The sequence below is a fragment of the Entelurus aequoreus genome, linkage group LG13 (genome assembly GCF_033978785.1).
Source record: "Entelurus aequoreus isolate RoL-2023_Sb linkage group LG13, RoL_Eaeq_v1.1, whole genome shotgun sequence".
In the NCBI taxonomy this organism is placed as follows: domain Eukaryota; kingdom Metazoa; phylum Chordata; class Actinopteri; order Syngnathiformes; family Syngnathidae; genus Entelurus; species Entelurus aequoreus.
In genome coordinates this window covers 10,101,220-10,122,493 of record NC_084743.1, presented here as the reverse complement: position 1 = coordinate 10,122,493, position 21,274 = coordinate 10,101,220, and the positions used below count along the sequence as shown (strand labels likewise).

At 39.4% G+C, this 21,274-nt stretch overlaps 1 protein-coding gene across 1 annotated transcript in view; it reads left to right on the top strand.

Annotated features, from left to right (window-relative positions):
• Positions 1–16,060, top strand: part of zmym2 (zinc finger, MYM-type 2) — a 42,763-nt gene extending 26,703 nt beyond the window's left edge. The window contains exons 18-24 of the mRNA XM_062067434.1: positions 1,877–2,001; positions 2,080–2,245; positions 2,327–2,469; positions 11,305–11,419; positions 11,609–11,851; positions 11,921–12,044; positions 14,830–16,060. Coding sequence (XP_061923418.1) covers positions 1,877–2,001; positions 2,080–2,245; positions 2,327–2,469; positions 11,305–11,419; positions 11,609–11,851; positions 11,921–12,044; positions 14,830–15,028 — 1,115 coding nt within the window. The 3' untranslated portion in view covers positions 15,029–16,060. The remainder of the gene's footprint in view (positions 1–1,876; positions 2,002–2,079; positions 2,246–2,326; positions 2,470–11,304; positions 11,420–11,608; positions 11,852–11,920; positions 12,045–14,829) is intronic.
• Positions 16,061–21,274: the final 5,214 nt, after the last annotated feature.

Genomic DNA, 21,274 nt, shown 5'->3' with positions numbered 1-21,274 from the left:
GATATATGCAGTCGTGGAATTAACACATTATTATGCCTAATTTGGACAACCATGTATGGTGAAGATAAGGTACTTTTTAAAAAAAAATAATAAAATAAGATAACTAAATTAAAAACATTTTCTTGAATAAAAAACAATGTAAAACAATATAAAAACAGTTACATAGAAACTAGTAATTAATGAAAATGAGTCAAATTAACTGTTAAAGGTTAGTACTATTAGTGGAGCAGCAGCACGCACAATCATGTGTGCTTACGGACTGTATCCCTTGCAGACTGTATTGATATATATTGATATATAATGTAGGAACCAGAATATTGATAACAGAAAGAAATGGGGGAGGGAGGTTTTTTGGGTTGGTGCACTAATTGTAAGTGTATCTTGTGTTTTTTATGTTGATTTAATAAAAAAAAACGATACAGATAATAAAAAAAACGATACTGATAATTTCCGATATTACATTTTAACGCATTTATCGGCCGATAATATCGGCAGGCCGATATTATCGGACATCCCTACTAAAAAGTAAAGATAAAGGTGAAGTTATAACACTGAAACACCCTCAGGAAGAGGCTAGCTAGCTGCAGCTAACTCTATCCGCAGTTGGCAGTGTTTTAGCTACTTCTAAATCACTAATCCTCGCCTCCATGGCGACAAAGTGAGTTTCTTACAAGTATCACTATCACCGGAGGACGAGGACGTAGGAGGATACAATAGCTCACCGGCATCACAATGTAAACAAACGCCATAGGTGGATCTGCACCTGACATCCACTGTAATGATACCAAGTACAGGTGTGTATCTAGTCGATACTACTATGATTACATTTATCATCACAAAATCTTTTTTCTTAACTGCAATAATAAACATATGTTTCATGTACACTAAGATTTTTTGTTAAAATAAAGACAATAATGCAATTTTTTTGTGGTCCCCTTTATTTAGAAAAGTAGCAAAATAATTTTAGTACTGCTACCAAAATATTGGTATCGTTACAACTAGAGACGTCCGATAATATCGGTCTGCCGATATTATCGGCCGATAAATGCGTTAAAATGTAATATCGGAAATTATCGGTACTGTTTTTTTTATTATCGGTATCGTTTTTTTTTTTTTTTTTTTTTTTTTTTTAAATTAAATCCACATAAAAAACACAAGATACACATACAATTAGTGCACCAACCCCAAAAACCTCCCTCCCCCATTCACACTCATTCACACAAAAGGGTTGTTTCTTTCTGTTATTAATATTCTGGTTCCTACATTATATATCAATATATATCAATACAGTCTGCAAGGGATACAGTCCGTAAGCACACATGATTGTGCGTGCTGCTGGTCCACTAATAATACTAACCTTTAACAGTTAATTTTACACATTTTCATTAATTACTAGTTTCTATGTAACTGTTTTTATATTGTTGTACTTTCTTTTTTATTCAAGAAAATGTTTTTAATTTAGTTTTTTTTTTTTTAAAAGTACCTTATCTTCACCATACCTGGTTGTCCAAATTAGGCATAATAATGTGTTAATTCCACGACTGTATATATCGGTTGGTATCGGTTGATATTGGTATCGGTAATTAAAGAGTTGGACAATATCGGCATATCGGATATCGGCAAAAAGCCATTATCGGACATCCCTAGTTACAACACTATTGTGTGTGTGTGTGTGTGTATATATATATATATATATATATATATATATATATATATATATATATATATATATATATATATATATATATATATATATATATATATATATATATATATAGCCTATAGATGGCACCAAAGAGCAAACTCCTGTCTTGTCTTGTAATCTGTGAGGTTTTGCAGAGTCATCTTTGGGTCTAATTGATATGTCATGCTCCAGCCATCGACGCACTTCCTGTCCCAGAGGCAGTGGACGAGGACGCGAGCTTAGCTTCACTGCCAGCTGCGGCGGAAGAAAGCGAGCACGCGGACAAGTCCACGCCCCGACCTCAGCCAAAGACACGAGTACGCAAACGTGATTGATTAGGTCACACACACACACACACACACACGTATGCTGTAACCGCCATGTTTGTGTTGCAGGGCAGCAAGAGGCTGGCTGTGGAGCAGGGCTCTGATCAAGCCCCGCCCTCCCCACCTCATCGCTCGCTGCCTCTCAGAGCTCGCTACGGCATCAACGCCTGGAAACGCTGGGCTTTATCTGCTCCTGACCAGTCGGACGGCGACACACACGATGCCTCCGAAGCGAGTCAGTCTCATTTTGCAGGAACATGCTAGGACCTCTCCGCCAGCGTTGTCTCGCTCGCTAACAGGCGGCTGTGTGTTGCAGCCCGTTTCGCCGCCAACCTATCGTTGCTGAGTTCAGAGGACCTAAACGTGGCGCTGTCCCGCTTCGTCAGGGAGGTGTGCCGGCCCAGCGGGGAGCGCTATTCCCCCGACAGCATCCTCTACCTCTGCCTGGGCATCCAGCAGGTTGGTCATCTTTTCTTCTTTTAGTCCAAATTACTGCTAAGGAGCCACATCATGTTCATTTGATTTTTTTAAATTTAAAATAAAAAAGTTAAACTACCGTATTTTCCAGACTATAGTGCGCATCGGGATATAAGCTGCACCCACTAAATTTTAAAAGAAACAATGTTTTCCATGTATTAGCCGCACGGGTCCATAAGTCGCAGATATATACTTTGTGAAATGAAATATTCTGTAAATGTTTATTTACATACCTTAATTGTTTCCAAACGGTGTCTGTAACACGGCAGTAAAACGGCTGATCAAACAAAACAGAAGTCATGGTCATGGTCCCACTAGCTGCGCAAGCTTGCAATTGTTGCGTCAACCAGCTCTTCCTCCCAGGGAATCTAAGTTACTGGTCAATCCCAAGTTCAATGACATACAGTATATGCTGAGTAAGAAGGACCATCAAGACAGAATTGGAATATTTTCAAGTTTTACTGAAATTTTCAGGACATCAGCTTAACCAATACATTCATATTGGCTACTCTAGTTGATCTGGCATTCCAATGGAAAAGCCAACTCCTTTGCACACAAACCGATATTGAAAATAATAAAAGTTTAGCCATTAAGAGATAAATCATTCTGCATTACAAACACAAAACATGCAAAATAGTGGCTTTTTGAACAGTGCCTAGTTTAGAAAAAAATGACTTGGTTAAACGTTTTCAGTTTGTGTATAAGTACTCCTTTGAGCATATTCAACAATATTAGAATTAGCAGGTATTCAGACTCTTCAATATTGTTTTTGTTTTTTCCCCGCCAAAAGCCATACTTGCCAACCCCCCCGTTTTTAGCGGGAGACTCCCGGTTTTTAGCGCCTCTCCCGATAACCTCCCGGCAGAAATTTTCTCCCGACAAACTCCCGGTATTCAGCCGGAGCTGGAGGCCACGCCCCCTCCAGCTCAATGCGGACCTGAGTGGGGACAGCCTGTTCTCACGTCCGCTTTCCCACAATATAAACAGCTTGCCTGCCCAATGATGTCATAACTGTAGAATGATCGAGGGCGAGTTCTTGGTTTCTTATGTGGGTTTATTGTTAGGCAGTTTCATTAACGTCCTCCCAGCGCGGTAACAACACACAACAACAGCAGTCACGTTCAGTCTACCGTAAAGCAGTTCGTCTGTCGTAAACAGCAATGTTGTGACACTCTTAAACAGGACAATACTGCCATCTACTGGATAGCCTCCAGAACACTGAAATTCAAGTATTTATTTTATTTATGTGTAATAAAATATATATATATATATATATATATATATATATATACTGCGATGAGGTGGCGACTTGTCCAGGGTATACCCCGCCTTCCGCCCGATTGTAGCTGAGATAGGCTCCAGCGCCCCCCACGACCCCGAAGGGAATAAGTGGTAGAAAATGGATGGATGGATGGATATATATATATATATATATATATATATATATATATATATATATATATATATATATATATATATATATATATATATATATATATATATATATATATATATATATATATAGCTAGAATTCACTGAAAGTCAAGTATTTCATATATATATATATACATATATATATATATATATATCTATATATATATATATATATATATATGAAATACTTGAGTTGGTGAATTCTAGCTTAAATATATTCCCCTCTTAACCACGCCCCCCCACACCCCACCTCCCGGTATCGGAGGTCTCAAGGTTGGCAAGTATGCCAAAAGCTACTGAGCGACAAATATAGCAACTTTTTTCCAGGTGTTATTGGAAGACTCGCATCACACCTTACCAATTCTGCGGCTCCACTATCGCCATTCTACTCTTTTTTTGTGTTTGACTACAGCACTTTTAGCCAAAAATATGCATATTTAATATGAACATGTTTTTATCAAATATGGTAATGATAATTTTGGCATGAATTAAAAAATTTTAAGCATAAAATGGCTAATTGAAATTAAAATAACAAACCTGGTGTACTGCATTGTACAGCAGATAGTCATGCTATTACAGGTGTTGCAGTACAATGTGTCTAATGTTCTATTATCTGCTATATTGGGTGAAACTAATGTCAAGATGATTTTAGGGGTGTTGTTCATGTCTAGAAGGTAAAAACGGTAAAAAAATAAAGTATTTAGAACAGACCTGGGCAAATTAAGGCCCGGGGGCCACATGCGGCCCGTTAAGCTTTTCAATCTGGCTCGCCGGACATTCCCAAATAATGTTTTTAGATCTTTAAGATGGAAAGTGTAGCTGCCATTATGATGTGCAGTGATGTTTTCTAGTGACCGTAAGTCTTCAACTATACAAAATATTTCAATGGTTGGAATCTGCGCTTTTGCATGATATACTAGTTACTATGGTAATCTAATTAGTTACTATGGTAATCTAAGTCACAGCAGTTCAGACGAGGCACCAAGCGGTGTGGGTGGGGAGCGTTTCCACAGAGTGTTCCCAGAGCGGCCTGAAATGCAGGTGTCAGGGACAGAAGCGGAAGGAGATTTTTACAACAAAGTTCTACAGAAAAGTGATATTATATCAGATTGTAGGTGGGGTTTTTTTTTTACTCTTCGCGTTCATATTTCGCCGTGTTTGTTGCATTTTTGTTGTGTTTCGCTTGATTGTAAATAATGTGGATGGAGAGGGGGTGTGACGTTCATATGTTGTCAATATTCAGTGTTTTATCCTTCATAGGTAATATTGTAAATCCCACATTCTTTATATTCATGTACATTCTGGGCGTCTCATTCAGTAGAACATGTAAAAATTCCATTCTGTTTCCTAAGGCGGTCTGTCATAACATATTTAGCATTCAATCAGACATTATTGTGAGGTTTTGTATTAGTGTTCCTAAAAATAGGACCCAAACACACACATATTGTACAGCAGATTGTCACAGCTTATATATATGTGTGTGTGTGCGTATATTTATATTTATATATATATATATATATATATATATATACAGTATATACACAGATAGATAGATATACCGGCCCCCAGGCACATTTTTTTCTCTAAATGTGGCCCTTGAGTCAAAATAATTGCCCAGGCCTGATTTAGAAGGACGTAATCAGGTTTTTTATGCTGCAACTGTTAATAAAATAAGGAAACAAACACCAGATGTTTTTTTTCAATGTATGTTTATTGATTAATTTTCGGCAGCAGTTGCTCAAATTACGAGCCTAAGTTTAGAAATGCTACTCATCAAACATTGGAGTATGCACACAAATAAATGATGTGTTAATATGAATACATTTCGATGCCGTTCAAGCAATCCCAAGAACGTCCTTTGGACTTCAGTCGAAAGACTTCGCGCCATTTTGAGGGCAGGAACCAAAGTTGGCGTGTTTGTTGTAGGACACATTAGAGTGGTGCACAGCACTGCCTCCTGCTCTCAGCATGGCTGCAGGTCGCTGCTCACTCTGTCCGGACGAGGCCCTGAAATGTAAGAGAAACTCTCGCTCGCTTTTTTTGGACTTGGTGACAACGTTTGGGGGTTTAATGGAAAGTTGTATGCCATTTTCAGCTTTTTAAAATGTCCTTCCAGGCCGCGAGATTTGCTGCGGTGCATTTTCTGTTGAACGGATTTATTCATTATTATCATCATTTATTCATTATTATTATTTGTCTGATGATTTTACCATTTTGCTGTTGACATTTTGAAACATGTGGCGCTCTCTTACATTATGAGCACACTTCTGTCTTGTGCCGGTCATTGTTCGTCTGTCGGGATGGAAAGGGCGCGTGGTTTCGCAATGCATTGTGGGGCCGCGGTAGCCATTTTTTCTCGGCTAGACCAGTGGTCCCCAACCACCGGGCCGCGGCCCGGTACCGTTCCGCGGACCGATTGGTACCGGGCCGCACAAGAAATTAAAAAAATATATATATATTTTTTATTTTTATTTTTTATGAAATCAACATAAAAAACACAATATATACATTATATATCAATATAGATCAATACAGTCTGCAGGGATACAGTCCGTAAGCACACATGATTGTATTTATTTATGTTATTTGTCCCACCGGTCCGTGGGACAAATTTTCAAGCGTTGACCGGTCCGCAGCTACAAAAAGGTTGGGGACCACTGGGCTAGACCAGTGTTTTTCAACCACTGTCCACAATCTGGTGTGTCTAATTTCACCTATTTGGGTTAAAAATATTTTTTGCACACCAGTATTTATAGTCTGCAAATGATGTGTTGTTGAGTGTCGGTCATACTTGCCAACCTTGAGACCTCCAACAGCTAGAATTCACCAACTCGAGTATTTCATATATATTTCATATATATATGTATGAAATACTTGACTTTCAGTGAATTCAAGCTTTATATATATATATATTTTTTAAATTTTATTTACATAGAAAGAAAAAAAAATACTTGAATTTCAGTCATTAGATGGCAGTATTGTCCTCTTTAACTTCTCCGTTCATGATGAGTATATCATTTCGGCCGCCATGTCTGTAATTTCCTCCTTCTTCTGCTTCGTCTCCTTGTTGTGTGCGCAGTTGTGCACTCTATAAAAGCCCTAGATGTTATGACGTCTTTGGGCAGGCAAGCTGTTTATTTTGTGGGAAAGCGGACGTGAGAACAGGCTGTCCCCCACTCAGTCTCAGGTCCGCATTGAGCTGAAAGGGGGCGTGGCCTCCAGCTCCGGCTGAATACCGGGAGTTTGTCGGGAGAAAATCTCTGCCGGGAGGTTGTCGGGAGAAGCGCTGAATATCGGGATTCTCCCGCTAAAAACGGGAGGGTTGGCAAGTATGGTGTCGGTGCTGTCTAGAGCTCGGCAGAGTAACCGTGTAATACTCTTCCATATCAGTAGGTGGCAGCAGGTAGCTAATTGCTTTGTAGATGTCGGAAACAGCGGGAGCCAGCGTGCAGGTAAAAAGGTGTCTAATGATTAAACCAAAAATAAACAAAAGGTGAGTGCCCCTAGGAAAAGGCATTGAAGCTTAGGGAAGGCTATGCAGAACGAAACTACAACTGAACTGGCTACAAAGTAAACAAAAACAGAATGCTGGACGACAGCAAAGACTTACTGTGGAGCAAAGACGGCGTCCATAAAGTGCATCCGAACATGACATGACAATCAACAATGTCCCCACAAGGAAGGATAAAAACAACTGAAATATTCTTGATTGCTAAAACAAAGTAGATGCGGGGAATATCGCTCAAAGGAAGACATGAAACTGCTACAGGAAAATACCAAAAAAAGAGAAAAAGCCACCAAAATAGGAGCGCGGGACAAGAAGTAAAACACTACACACAGGAAAACAGCAAATAAGTCAGGGTGTGATGTGACAGGTGGTGACAGTACACCTACTTTGAGACAAGAGCTATATTGATGCATGCTTGGTTATGCTTTAAAGTCATATCCAACAATCGCGACGACGACTTTTTACTGTCAACTGAGTTTCGTTTCTTAATAACTTCTGCTGGTGGTGTGCCTCTGCATTTTTTCAACGCAAAAAATGTGCCTTGGCTCAAACAAGGTTGAAAAACACTGGTCTAAAGCTTTTGTTTACATGTCAACAAACTACGTAAATACATCATACCGAGACACCATAAGTACACGCTATTCTGTACCGTCCCCGCAGCAACAAACTACGTAAATACATCATACCGAGACACCATAAGTACACGCTATTCTGTACCGTCCCCGCAGCAACAAACTACGTAAATACATCATACCGAGACACCATAAGTACACGCTATTCTGTACCGTCCCCGCAGCAACAAACTACGTAAATACATCATACAGAGACACCATAAGTACACGCTATTCTGTACCGTCCCCGCAGCAACAAACTATGAAAATACATCATACCAAGACAAAGTATACAGTATTCAAAAGGCTTGCTACCGCAAATGTTGGAATATATCCATATAGCACGTCCAACTGACAATATATTCAAGTAAGCTGTCGAAGCAAAACGGAATCACTTTTTATCCGGGTGAAGAATGATCTGCTTTGTGCCGTTACGGTTCTGGAGTTATTCTAAAATACGTTTTTTGACTAGTGATGTCATCCATTTTTTGCCTTCCTATTAATTACAGTTTTTATGTTTTTAATATTTTATTTATAATTCTTCCCTCCACCCCCATTCGTGTGTGTTACATTTTTTGCCTATTATAGTTGTATGCTATCAACAAGTTATTATTCACAACCACCCCCTACCTTGTCAATCTCTTCAGACCTGTCCCAAAAGTTTGGGTTGCAAAAATGTTTTGTCTATTACATTTTTTTATGTTAACATATTCATAACTAGCTCCATAACATAAAACTAGTAGTTAGACAAAAAATATTTTGCAGCACAAACAAATGGGACAAGTTTGGGGAGATTTTGACAAGGTGGGGGGCTGGTTATAATAACACCTAAATAACATACAAACTGTAATGTTAATATCAACTGTAATAGTTAGACTAAACATTTTTACAGCACAAACGAATGGACAACATGCAGCCTCTCCAAAGGTTTCCCCCAAAATTGTTTCATCTAATTATTAATACGTTCAGGCGTCAGTATTCAGAGGGTTCTCGTGAATCTGGATGACACCACTCGTCAGGAAATGTGCTTTAGAAATACTTAAACTGTAACGGCACAAACAAACGGCAGTGTGTTTTTAATAATTGCAATGCAACTTCACACAGGTCAAGGCTCGTTGTTCTTTGTTCAAATTACACAACGTGTTTGAGGTTGAGTTAGGATGCCCAGCCTCATTTCATAAGCAGGTGTCCCTGGGGAAAAAAAACTAGCTTATTATTACTTTGAATACTGCGTTAGTTCTCTGCAAATCATACTCATTCATTTTTGTTCTTACTCATGCCTCAAAGTAAGAAGACAACATGATTTCATCCAAAATACTGATCATTGTTTATAGCAGTGGTTCTCAAACTTTTTTTGTCATCCCCCACTTTGGACAAGGGGGAGTTTTCAAGCCCCACCTGCCCCAACAGAACGCTAATGTCAAGCTTAACATTTTCAAATTTATTGAACGTCAAGTAACATCAAGTTGTATACATTCAAACTCAATAACACAAAATAACATCAAGTTCAATAATAAATAAAATAACTTGCATCAAGTTCAATAATAAATAAAACAAAAGTGCTATAACTTGCATCAAGTTCAATAATTAATCAAAAAAAGTGTTATAACTTGCATCAAGTTCAATAATAAATCAAATAAAAGTGTTATAACTTGCATCAAGTTCAATAATAAATCAAATAACTTGCATCAAGTTCAATAATAAATCAAATAAAAGTGTTATAACTTGCATCAAGTTCAATAATAAATCAAATAAAAGTGTTATAACTTACATCAAGTTCAATAATAAATCAAGTAACTTGCATCAAGTTCAATAATAAATGAAATAAAAGTGTTATAACTTGCATCAAGTTCAATAAAAAATCAAGTAACTTGCATCAAGTTCAATAATAAATGAAATAAAAGTGTTATAACTTGCATCAAGTTCAATAATAAATCAAATAACTTGCATCAAGTTCAATAATAAATAAAATAAGTGTTATAACTTGCATCAAGTTCAATAATAAATCAAATAACTTGCATCAAGTTCAATAATAAATAAAATAAAAGTGTTATAACTTGCATCAAGTTCAATAATAAATCAAATAACTTGCATCAATTTCAAAAATAAAATAAGTGTTATAACTTGCATCAAGTTCAATAAAAAATCAAATAACTTGCATCAATTTCAATAATAAATAAAATAAAAGTGTTATAACTTGCATCAAGTTCAATAATAAATAAAATAAAAGTGTTATAACTTGCATCAAGTTCAATAATAAATCAAATGAAAGTGTTATAACTTGCATCAGGTTCAATAATAAATCAAATAACTTGCATCAAGTTCAATAAAAAATAAAAGTGCCACTTTGCAACAAAAAAAAAGGAGGAGCTATGCATTTGGCAAGACAGGGCAAGTGAACATGAGTTTTACAGTACTCCAGCATTAGTGGCTGCAGTGAGCCTGTTTTGCACTGCACAGCTTTTCAAATCGGGGTTGCAGGCTTGACACTGCCACTCTTAGCCTGCTACCCATCCGCGCGAAAGTTTGTTCCGCTTAGCCCCGCCTCCATTAGTTACTGTTGCTATGTCTGTCAAACTTTCGCTCCTACCTAGAAATTTAAAGCCTACAGGAAAAATAAGTAATTTACATTTATTTATATAGCGGATTTCACAGACAGAATCACAAAGTGATTTACAGTGTGTATAGAAAATGAAAGCATAGTAAAAAAAAAAATATCTAAGAATATAATTTAAAAAAAAAACATTTAAGTGACATTTCCTCCCGTTCCTCGCGCCCCACCTGTCATGTCTCTATTCCCCACCAGTGGGGCGCGCCCCACACTTTGAGAAACGCTGGTTTATAGCCTGCAGCTAGCTTGGCTAACGCTAACAACAATGCTATGTGTGAAACCGAATCAAACACGCTTTAATCAGGCGTACCAGTCTGAAAATGCCGTGAACACACCAACATGTGTGTTCACAGGTGGTGGCATTAAAAGTCATGTTTGATCGTCTCACGGCTGCTGTCAGAACCTTAACTGCTGAAAATGGAAAAAGAAACTTACCAAATAGTTTTTTTTTCTTAAATAATCATGACAATGTGTGTGCCATGTTTTTGGACTTGTTAAAGAAAAGCACTAAACTTGAGCAGTCTTGCGTACGGCCGTGTAAATAAGCCCTTCAGAGGCCCGCAAGACCCACAATGCATTGTAATTACTACAACCCTTTCAAGCCCTATTGGAGTTTTCCCCAAAAAAATCTAACACATCTATATTTGTTATAGCACCTTCACACCAAAGGCCGAAAGGATGACCTCTTCTATGACGCTTGTTACCAGCAGTTTGGTCAGGAGCTCAACAAGGTCCTGAAGGACTGGAAGCCCAGCGTGCTTCCTGATGGTGAGAGAATCTAATCCACTTTTATTTGACCCCGATGGCGTCTCATGATTAGAATTCTTTTGCTGTTCACATTCTGATACTTTGTGATTGTACTTTGTTCTATGAAGATGTGCTGGGTTGCTTCGGAACAACCAGACAATAGTCCTGTCCAAGTTTCAATGCATTTGGGATGTCTGGCTCCCCCTGCAGGCTCGCTGTGGGGTCGCGTGGAGGAGCAGAGTCTGTGGAGCAGCCGTCAGCTCGGGGACCAGACCCCCGCCGGCCTGCTGCGCTCTCTGGTCTACCTGAACACCAAATATATGGGCCTGCGCACCGCCGAGCAGCACATGCGCCTGTCCTTCGCCAATGTCTACGGCCCGGACACGCTCCATCCTGTCACCATGGCGACTGGCGTCTGCATCCGCGTGCCTTCCGTCTCTCAGGATCACAACGGTACGGCCCCCGTCGTTGCAGAAGGCTTGGCTAAAAGTGCTGGGTTCTGACCCCGAGCTTGTCTTTTAGTCAAAAAGGAGTGCCGTAAGAGGAAGCTGGAAGATGGGGACTGTGAAGCAGGTGGCGACACAGGACCATGTGTCCCCGTCAAGAAGCATGAGCGCCACCTCTACGACCTGTACAGGTCTAAGTGGTAGGTGTTTTACACATGGCTTGGAATGAACCAAGGGCAATGACGCGTGTTCGTAGGACTGTTACTTTCTAAACACAACCAGTTAACTTTAGTAACCTATATAAAGCAGTGACGGAACCAATGTTGTAATACTGTTCACTTAGTTTGATTGTCAACAGTACTGTAATACGTGGTACTGTAGGCCTGGGCTGCTCATCAATAAATCAGTAAACAGTACTGTATCATGTGGTACTGTAGGCCTGTACTGCTCATTAATAAATCAGTAAACAGTACTGTATCATGTGGTACTGTAGGCCTGTACTGCTCATTAATAAATCAGTAAACAGTACTGTATCATGTGGTACTGTAGGCCTGGGCTGCTCATCAATAAATCAGTAAACAGTACTGTATCATGTGGTACTGTAGGCCTGTACTGCTCATTAATAAATCAGTAAACAGTACTGTATCATGTGGTACTGTAGGCCTGTACTGCTCATCAATAAATCAGTAAACAGTACTGTATCATGTGGTACTGTAGGCCTGTACTGCTCATTAATAAATCAGTAAACAGTACTGTATCATGTGGTACTGTAGGCCTGTACTGCTCATTAATAAATCAGTAAACAGTACTGTATCATATGGTACTGTAGGCCTGTACCGCTCATTAATAAATCAGTAAACAGTACTGTATCATATGGTACTGTAGGCCTGTACCGCTCATTAATAAATCAAGATACATTAGCTCAATTCCGCCAACATGGAAACATTTTAGAGGTGTAACAATTCATTTTAACCACGATTAGACTTCAATGGTCATTTGAGGGAAAATAACATTTTATTTAGAACGATACCATCTAAAACGATTCAGTGACTTTTGAGCTAAATCAAGCAGTGTGAAATAAGTACTGGACACTTCAGGTAGAATAGAGATCGACGTAGTTGAATTTTAATAATATAAATTGATGGCTCGATGCAGTTGATTCTTGAATTGTAGTTACATTTTAGTAATATAAATGGATAGATGGATGTAGTTGAATTTCAGAATATAAATGGATAGATGGATGTAGTTGAATTTTAGGAATATAATTTGATAGATCGATGTCGAATCTTAGGAATATAAATCGATGTTGAATTTTAGGAATATACATCAATATATTGATGTACCGTATTTTCCGCACCATAAGCCGCCCCGTGTTGTAAGCCGCACCTCAATGAATGGCACATTTCAAAACTTTGTTTACCTATTAGCCGCCCCGTGCTATTAGCCGCACCTACGCTACGCTAAAGGGAATGTCAACAAAACAGTCAGATAGGTCAGTCAAACTTTAATAATATATCACAAACCAGCGTTCTAACAAATCTGTTCACTCCCAAAATGTAATGTGCAAATGTGCAATCACATAAATAGTAACACTCAAAATAGTGCAGAGCAATAGCAACATCAATAACTCAACGTTGCTCGAACGTTAATGTCACACAACACACAAAATAAACATTTGAAGCTCACTTTCTGAAGTTATTACTCATCCACAAATCCCTCGAATTATTCTTCTTCTTCGGTGTGCTTCACTTGTTTTTTGACACCATCTGGGATGTGGACGCGCATGCAGTCGTAGATCAACAGGGATGGAGCTGCATGAAAAAAGTCACCCGGTCTCTTCGCTCATCTTTTCTTCATCTATCCATCCCTTCCAGTTAGCTGTTATGATGACGCCGGCTGGAAAGTTCTCTTTTGGCAAGGTCTTCCTTTTGAATATCACCGCGGGTGGAAGTTTCTGGCCGTTAGCATGGCAAGCTAGAACCACTTCTCATTCCCTGTGGTGCGAATATTCACCGTACGTGCTCCTGTTGTATCCACAGTGCGGTTCACAGGAATATCAAAAGTCAGTGGAACCTTGTACGCGTGTCTCTTAGTAGGAGACATTTTGTGGTCTTTACAGAAACACACAAAGGAAATGAAACGTAATATCCGCGCGCTTCTTCTTCTACGGGGGCGGGTGCTCACCTTGGCGGTTGCTTACAGTAGAAGAAGAAGCGCTTCCTCTTCTATGGGGGCGGTTGCTTACCGTAGAAGAAGAAGCGCTTCCTCTTTTACGGGGAAAAAAGATGGCAACTGTTTACTGTAGTTGCGAGACCTAAAGTTTATGGAAATAAATATTAATATTAATCCATATACAAGGCGCACCGGGTTATTAGCCGCACTGTCTGCTTTTGAGAAAAATTGTGGTTTTTAGGTGCGGCTTATGGTGCGGAAAATACGGTAGTTGAATCTTTGGAATATAAATGGATAGATTGATGTAGTTGAATTTTAAGAATATAAATGGATAGATTGATGTAGTAGTGGATGGATCTTTACATCCCTAATAAATGACCATGTCTGTGTTACTTTTTCCGCATAGTCTGCCCCCCCCAAAATGGTGCAAGAGGGTTCACTCTGTGCATTGCTCTGAGCCTCTTTGTTTCATTCAAAATCAAACAAACGGAGGGAATTCTCCTGTCACTCATCCACCATCTTCCCTCAAATTCAATGGCGCTTCTCACCTTCTTTATCAAAGTTCTGGCACTCACAACTTTGTTTGGTCCCACAGTGGGTCATTCAACAGTTAAAAAAGCCGAGGTGGAAGATGAGGAGTTGGTGAAATGTGAATGAATAAATGAAAATAAGTCCTGTGATTAGAACTTCTTGCTGTTCACATCCTGAATCTCAGTGATGATGTTGTCATGATGAGGACTTCCTGTCTGTGTCCTCACGAGCACTCCCAACCAAACATTCTCCTTCAAACCCTCTTTTCTTTCCCCACCTCAGCCCGCCGTCGCTGCGGGAGCGCTCGGACCTCCTCTACGTCCAGCCCGATCCCACCTGCGACCCCGACGGGCCGCTGTGGTTCACCTGCACGCCTCTGGAGCGCCACATGCTGGAGGGCCTCCTCGCCCGAGTCCTCCTGGTCCGGGACATATACGCCGAGGCGGAGGCGGCGCAGGAAGACGGCGCCGTGGGGGAGTAGCGGCGAGTCTTCTCTGGACAGGTAGATTGTTAGTAGAGCCACAGGAGGGCGATAGTGAGTAGCGTGCGTGCTCTTCCAACCTTTTTGTTTTGTAATCATTCCTGCTGCGGGGGAATGAGCCGCTGTGAACGCGGGCAGGAAGAGAAGCCACGGGGATTCCTCCTGGGAAAGGGTTGTCTTCAGTTATAGAGAGGGGAAAAAAAGATTTGAGAGACGACACTTAGGGTGTGTTTCAGCTCGCTCCGCTCCAAAAAGGTGACCACAGGTGAGGTCGTTAGCACTAGCCAAGTTGGGAGCAGACAATCAGGGCAACTTTGGCGCGTCCTCTCTGTCTTTTTTTTTTTTTTTTTTACCCATTGTGGTCCCGGAACGCCATCTTAGATCTCCCTTAAAAGAACAGGAAACAAGGTAGGAAATAGTGCAAGCGGCCACTAGAGGGCGTGGGATCACTACACATAACATGGTGGCTTTGAACAGGGCTCGTCACATAAGGGACAAAACATTCTATTTATTTCTACTCCCGTTTCTCTACTTTATGGCTTTTTTTTTTTTGTACTCACGGCCTACATGTACACGTGCACAACGAGCTGCTCCTCTTTTTTGCTTGAAGTTGTTCTCAAAGTGAAGTTTGCTTGGATGGTTAAGTCGTTGGTTATCGGAAACAAGTTCCTCCTAAAAACTCAACTCAGGTTTGCTTTGAAAAGATGGAGCTCCAGTCGGTAAACCTTCCAGGCTTCGCTTGCTTGAAAGGAGCCGGGTGGCCACGAAGGAGTCCTCCTGCTCGTGGGTCCACTCGGACCTCTTACAGGGACACTGGTCGGGTCGCTTCCTCAGTACCGGACTCAAATCAGAACCTTTAATAAGCGAGGCGACGCCGCAGCAGAGGGTGGCGGTGGCGGTGTCGCCGGGCTCTTTCTCGGGTCGGCGCCGTGCGAATGTGCCTCAGTGTAAATAGTGAACGTCTGACACGTCTGGTGTGTGTGTGGGCTCCTGCTGGTGCGCTCGTGTTCAATAAATGACTTCTGTTTTCTACGCGCACGCCTCACTCCTCTTCTTTCTCGCCGTCAAAGTTGAATAGGCATCGTTTAGAATGGCAACAAATGAATTACAAAGGCTAACTCCAACGAGGGTACAGAATGAGATGTCACTTGGTAAGTGCTATGATTTGTTTCAAGATGTAAAGTGTGTATTTCTTTTTAAGTCAAATGATTTTGTCAAGTTGTAATAAGATTAATGCTAATATAACAGCTGAAATGAGACTTCTAGAATATATATAGTTATATATACATACATTTATACGTGTGTGTGTATGTTGTGTATATATATATGTACATACATACATACACACACACACATTGTGTGTAAAAGTAGGGCTGTGAATTTTTGTCCACCACACGATTCAATTTAGAATCAATCCTTGGTTCAAAATCAATGACATTGAATGCCAGTTCTATGATTAACTACATTCTTTGAAAATAAACAGCTCTGATAAATGTATATTTTACTTAAAAGAAAACTGGGTAGTATCCCAACACTTCTCTTTTCTAAAGTAAATGTGTACAGCAGATGTAGATCATCTACATCTACTGTAGGATTTGTCTGAGTAGCTGGACAGGGCAGATTAAAACAAGTTTTAGATTTTTATGAATCTATTAAGAATTGTGCATAATTTGAAATTCTTTTTTTACACCCCTAATGTCTATTTGTGTGTGTGAATGTCTACATGTATATATTTATATATAAACACACGTATGTATGTGTATATATATAGTGGGGCAAAAAAGTATTTAGTCAGCCACCCATTGACAATCAATGGGTGGCTGACTAAATACTTTTTTGCCCCACTGTATATGTATTATATATATAAACACGTGTGTGTGTGTGTGTGTGTATATATATATATATATATCCCGTATATACACATATATATGTACATGTGTATGTTTATGTGTATGTTTATGTGTATATATACTGTATATACACATATATATATGTACATGTGTATGTTTATATGTATATATATACTGTATATACACATAAACATACACATATATGTACATGTGTATGTTTATGTGTATATATATATATACTGTATATACACATACACATATATATGTAAATATACACATGTACACAAATGTACTTATATTAAGGGTGTAAAAAAATTTTTTTCAAATTAATTACAATCCTTAATAGATTCATAAAAATGTGTGTGTGTGTATATCCGTCCATCCATCCATTTTCTACCACTTGTCCCTTTCGGGGTCACGGGGGTGCTGCGCCTATCTCAGCTGCATTCGGGCGGTATGCGGAGTACACATAAACACGTGTGTGTGTATATATATATATATACATAAACATATATGTATGTTTGTGTATACACATATATAAATATGTATATTTGTGTGTGTGCGTATGTAACGATTAATATGTTTGGATTAGGGCTGCAACTAACGATTAATATGATAATCGATTAATTGACAGATTAATCGATTAATAATCGGATAAAAGAGACCAACTACATTTCTATCCTATCCAGTATTTTATTGGAAAAAAAACAGCATACTGGCACCATACTTTGATTGTTTCTCAGCTGTTTGTAAATGTTGCAGTTTATAAATAAAGGTTTATTTATAAAAATATAAAAACCTCTGCGCATGTGCATAGCATAGATCCAACGAATCGATGACTAAATTAATCGGCAACTATTGTAATAATCGATTTTAATCGATTAGTTGTTGCAGCCCTAGTTTGGATATTAAGGGTATGCCTTTTTCTTTACTTCCGTGACGATCAAGCAGCTAAAATGTGCCGAACATGGACAAGTGTGGCGGGAGTAATTAGCATTTTTCCCATCATGCATTGCAGGAGAGTTAAATGGGTTTTAATATGAAATGATATATTGTTTTTTTTATAATTTCCACAACGTTCAGCGAGCAGGTTATTCGTGTTGCTTTTATTTGCAAGGGTTGTTTGGATTGTGTTGTGTATAACTTGTTTTGTAGTCACTTAAGTCAGTGTTTTTCAACCACTGTACCGCCGTGAGATATTGTCTGGTGTGCCGTGGGAAATGATGCAATTTCACTTAATTGGTCCACAAAATATTTTTTGCAAATCAACAATTATAATGTGCAGTGTTTTTCAACCTTTTTTGGTATGTAAAAGGTATGTAACGCTTAAACCAAAAATGAGCAAAAGGCAAGTCCCGCTAGGAAAAGGCACTGAAGCGTAGGGATGGCTATGTAAAACTGAACTGGCTACAAAGTAAACAAAAACGGAATGCTGGACGACAACAAAAACTTACAGCGTGTGGAGCGGAGATGGCGTCCACAAAGTACATCCTCCGTACATGACAATCAACAATGTCCCCTCAAAGAAGGATAGCGTACGCACAACTTAAATAGTCTTGATTGCCAAAACAAAGCAGGTGCGGGCAATAGAACTCAAAGGAAGACGTGACGCTGCTACAGGAGAACACCAACAGAACAGGAAGGGTCACCAAATTGACAAACTACAGCACTACACACAGGAAACAACAAACTCAAAATAAGGCACGACAACCTGCTGGAGTTTAATTTTTTAACCTTTTCTGCTGGTGGTGTGCCTCTGTATATTTTTTTTTAATGAAAAAAATGTGCCTTGGCTCAAAAAAGGTTGAAAAACACTTGACTCAAGTGATGTTTGTCACCTGAATTACTCACTACGTCCACTGGATGGCGGCAAACTTGCAGCCTGTGGACTGCCAGATATTTGAAATGACTTTGCAGGCACGCCGCAGTCCGTGTCATACTGGTGATCTCTGGTCAAACTGATGGATTCTTTTAACTGGCAGCTAATGAAAACTCCCCATTCAGTTTGTCAGAAAATCACAATAATGTGGAAAAGGGGGAACATTTTATCAGCTGATCAACTCCAAACACCTGCAAAGGCCTTGAAATGCTCTCTGTCTAGTCAGCCAGTACACAGGCCTGGCCCTAACCAATCTGGCAAGATTTTAGGTGGCGCCCCCCCACATCGGCAGTGAAGTGCATATACTCACAAGAAACCGAATAGCTTTGTCTTTGACCTTTTTTTTAACATAAAGAAAGCAAATTAACATATTATATGACAATGTTATGATTATCTTTAACCGAATCACAGAAGTGCTCAAATTAAAAAACAGCATTCCCCCTCATGTGATATTGCTTAATTAACATTAATGATGTGCACTTTAACAACTAGGCTTACAACTATACCTAATATATAAAGGGGTGGAAAAGTGACTTACCTGCAGGGCAAACATTAGCTAACCAGAAGGCAATAACAATGTCAACAAAAAACACCTGCTTAAAAGATCTAATACAAATGTCCCTGAGGAATGTAAGGTGGGAGTACTGTAATTACCTAACGTTACATTATTATTTTCCATAACAATTTAGCCCCCTCCACAATATTAACCCGACGTTAAAACAGAACTAGCTATTTATTGATTAGCAATTGCCGAATCATGTAACATTAGCTTAATGCTAAAAAGCCAGGTTACTATCACATTCTGTAACAGACAAATAATTTCATGTAGGCTAACGTTACCTACCTGCTACCTCTTGTCTTTTTCTCGTTTCTCCTCTTCTTTTCTCTTTTTTCTTCCCTGAGCACCTGACAGTTTTGGCCGTTTTGACATCTTGTGTTGATTTTTTGATGTGGTAAGAGTCATGATACGGGAAGGGAGGGGGCACCATGGGGGGGGGGGGGGGGGTGTAATGTTGTAACAAATAATATTTCTATTAAATAGGCTTTACTTTGCATTTTAATTAATGTGGGATTATTTTTTGTATTTAGAAATAATAGTACCAACTTTTTTTTTCCTCCAACATTTGTGGCACTGGCGTGGCGCCCCCTGATGGACGGCGCCCTTAGCATTTGCCTATACGGCCTATGCCACGGGTCGGCCCTGCCGGTCATAGTCTCTCCACCGTGTCCCAGTCCAACAACAACATTATGTATTATTCACCTGCTCAAGGCTCAAAAATCCACTTTGACAAGTTTGAGGGGAAAAGATTGCGCATTTTGTTTTTGCTGTTAAAAAGGTGCCACAAAAACATTTTTTTGGTTATTTTTTTAACTTTATATCGCTGAAGTTGATCTAGAGCAGACCTGGGCATTCTACGGCCCGCGGGCCACATCCAGCCCGCGTGAGGCCAATCATAAATTACAAAATAAATGTAAAAAAGTATCTATGTCGAGTGTGCAGTACAACGGTGCTGCTTTTGTTTTGAAAAGCGTTATTTGTATTACTTCCGTGTGGACGTATGCTCGTGCGCGATCGTGAGTGAATGTGAACAGCGGCAATCACAAATTACACAATAAATTTAAAAAAACATATATGTCGTGCGTGCAATTCAACTGTGCTGCTTTTATTAGGGTCCGCACAGGACCATTGTCAAAGGAATCCCAAAAGGAGTACTTTTGACAATGGGACGAAAGGACCCTATTGAAATTGTAAGGTTTTATTATTCTTTATTCTTCCGCCGCCACAAAAAAACGCTAATTTGACCCACTTAACATGCTTCAAAACTCACCAAATTTGACACACACATCAGGACCTGCGAAAATTTCCATAAAGTAAAAAACCAAACCCCAAAAATCAAAATTGCGCTCTAGCGCCCCCTAGGAAAAAACAAACTGCCCGTAACTCCCACTAGGAAGGTCGTAGAGACATGAAACAAAAACCTCTATGTAGGTCTCACTTAGACCTATATTTCATAATTGAACATCCTCGGGCAAAAACCAACAGGAAGTTGGCAATTTCCCATTTAAGACAAAAATGTACTAAAAACACTCAGTTTTGCCTCTTTGACCTCTAATTTGACCCCCTTAAAATAGTTCAAAACTCACCAAACTTCTCACACACATTGGGACTGGTGGAAATTGCGATCTAAAAAAAAAACGAACCCCAAAACTCAGCGCTCTAGTGCAATTTTTGAATAAAACAGACAAAACTGCTTCTCAGAGGAAAACTCAGACAAAACTGCTTGTAACTTCCGGTAGGAACGTCTTAGAGACATGAAACAAATACCTCTATGTAGGTCTGACTTAGACCTACATTTCATAATTTAACATCCTCGGGCAAAAACCGACAGGAAGTTGGCAATTTCCCATTTAAGACAAAAATGTACTAAAAACACTCATTTTTGCCTCTTTGAGCTGTAATTTGACCCCCTTTAAAATACTTCAAAACTCACCAAACTTCTCACACACATTGGGACA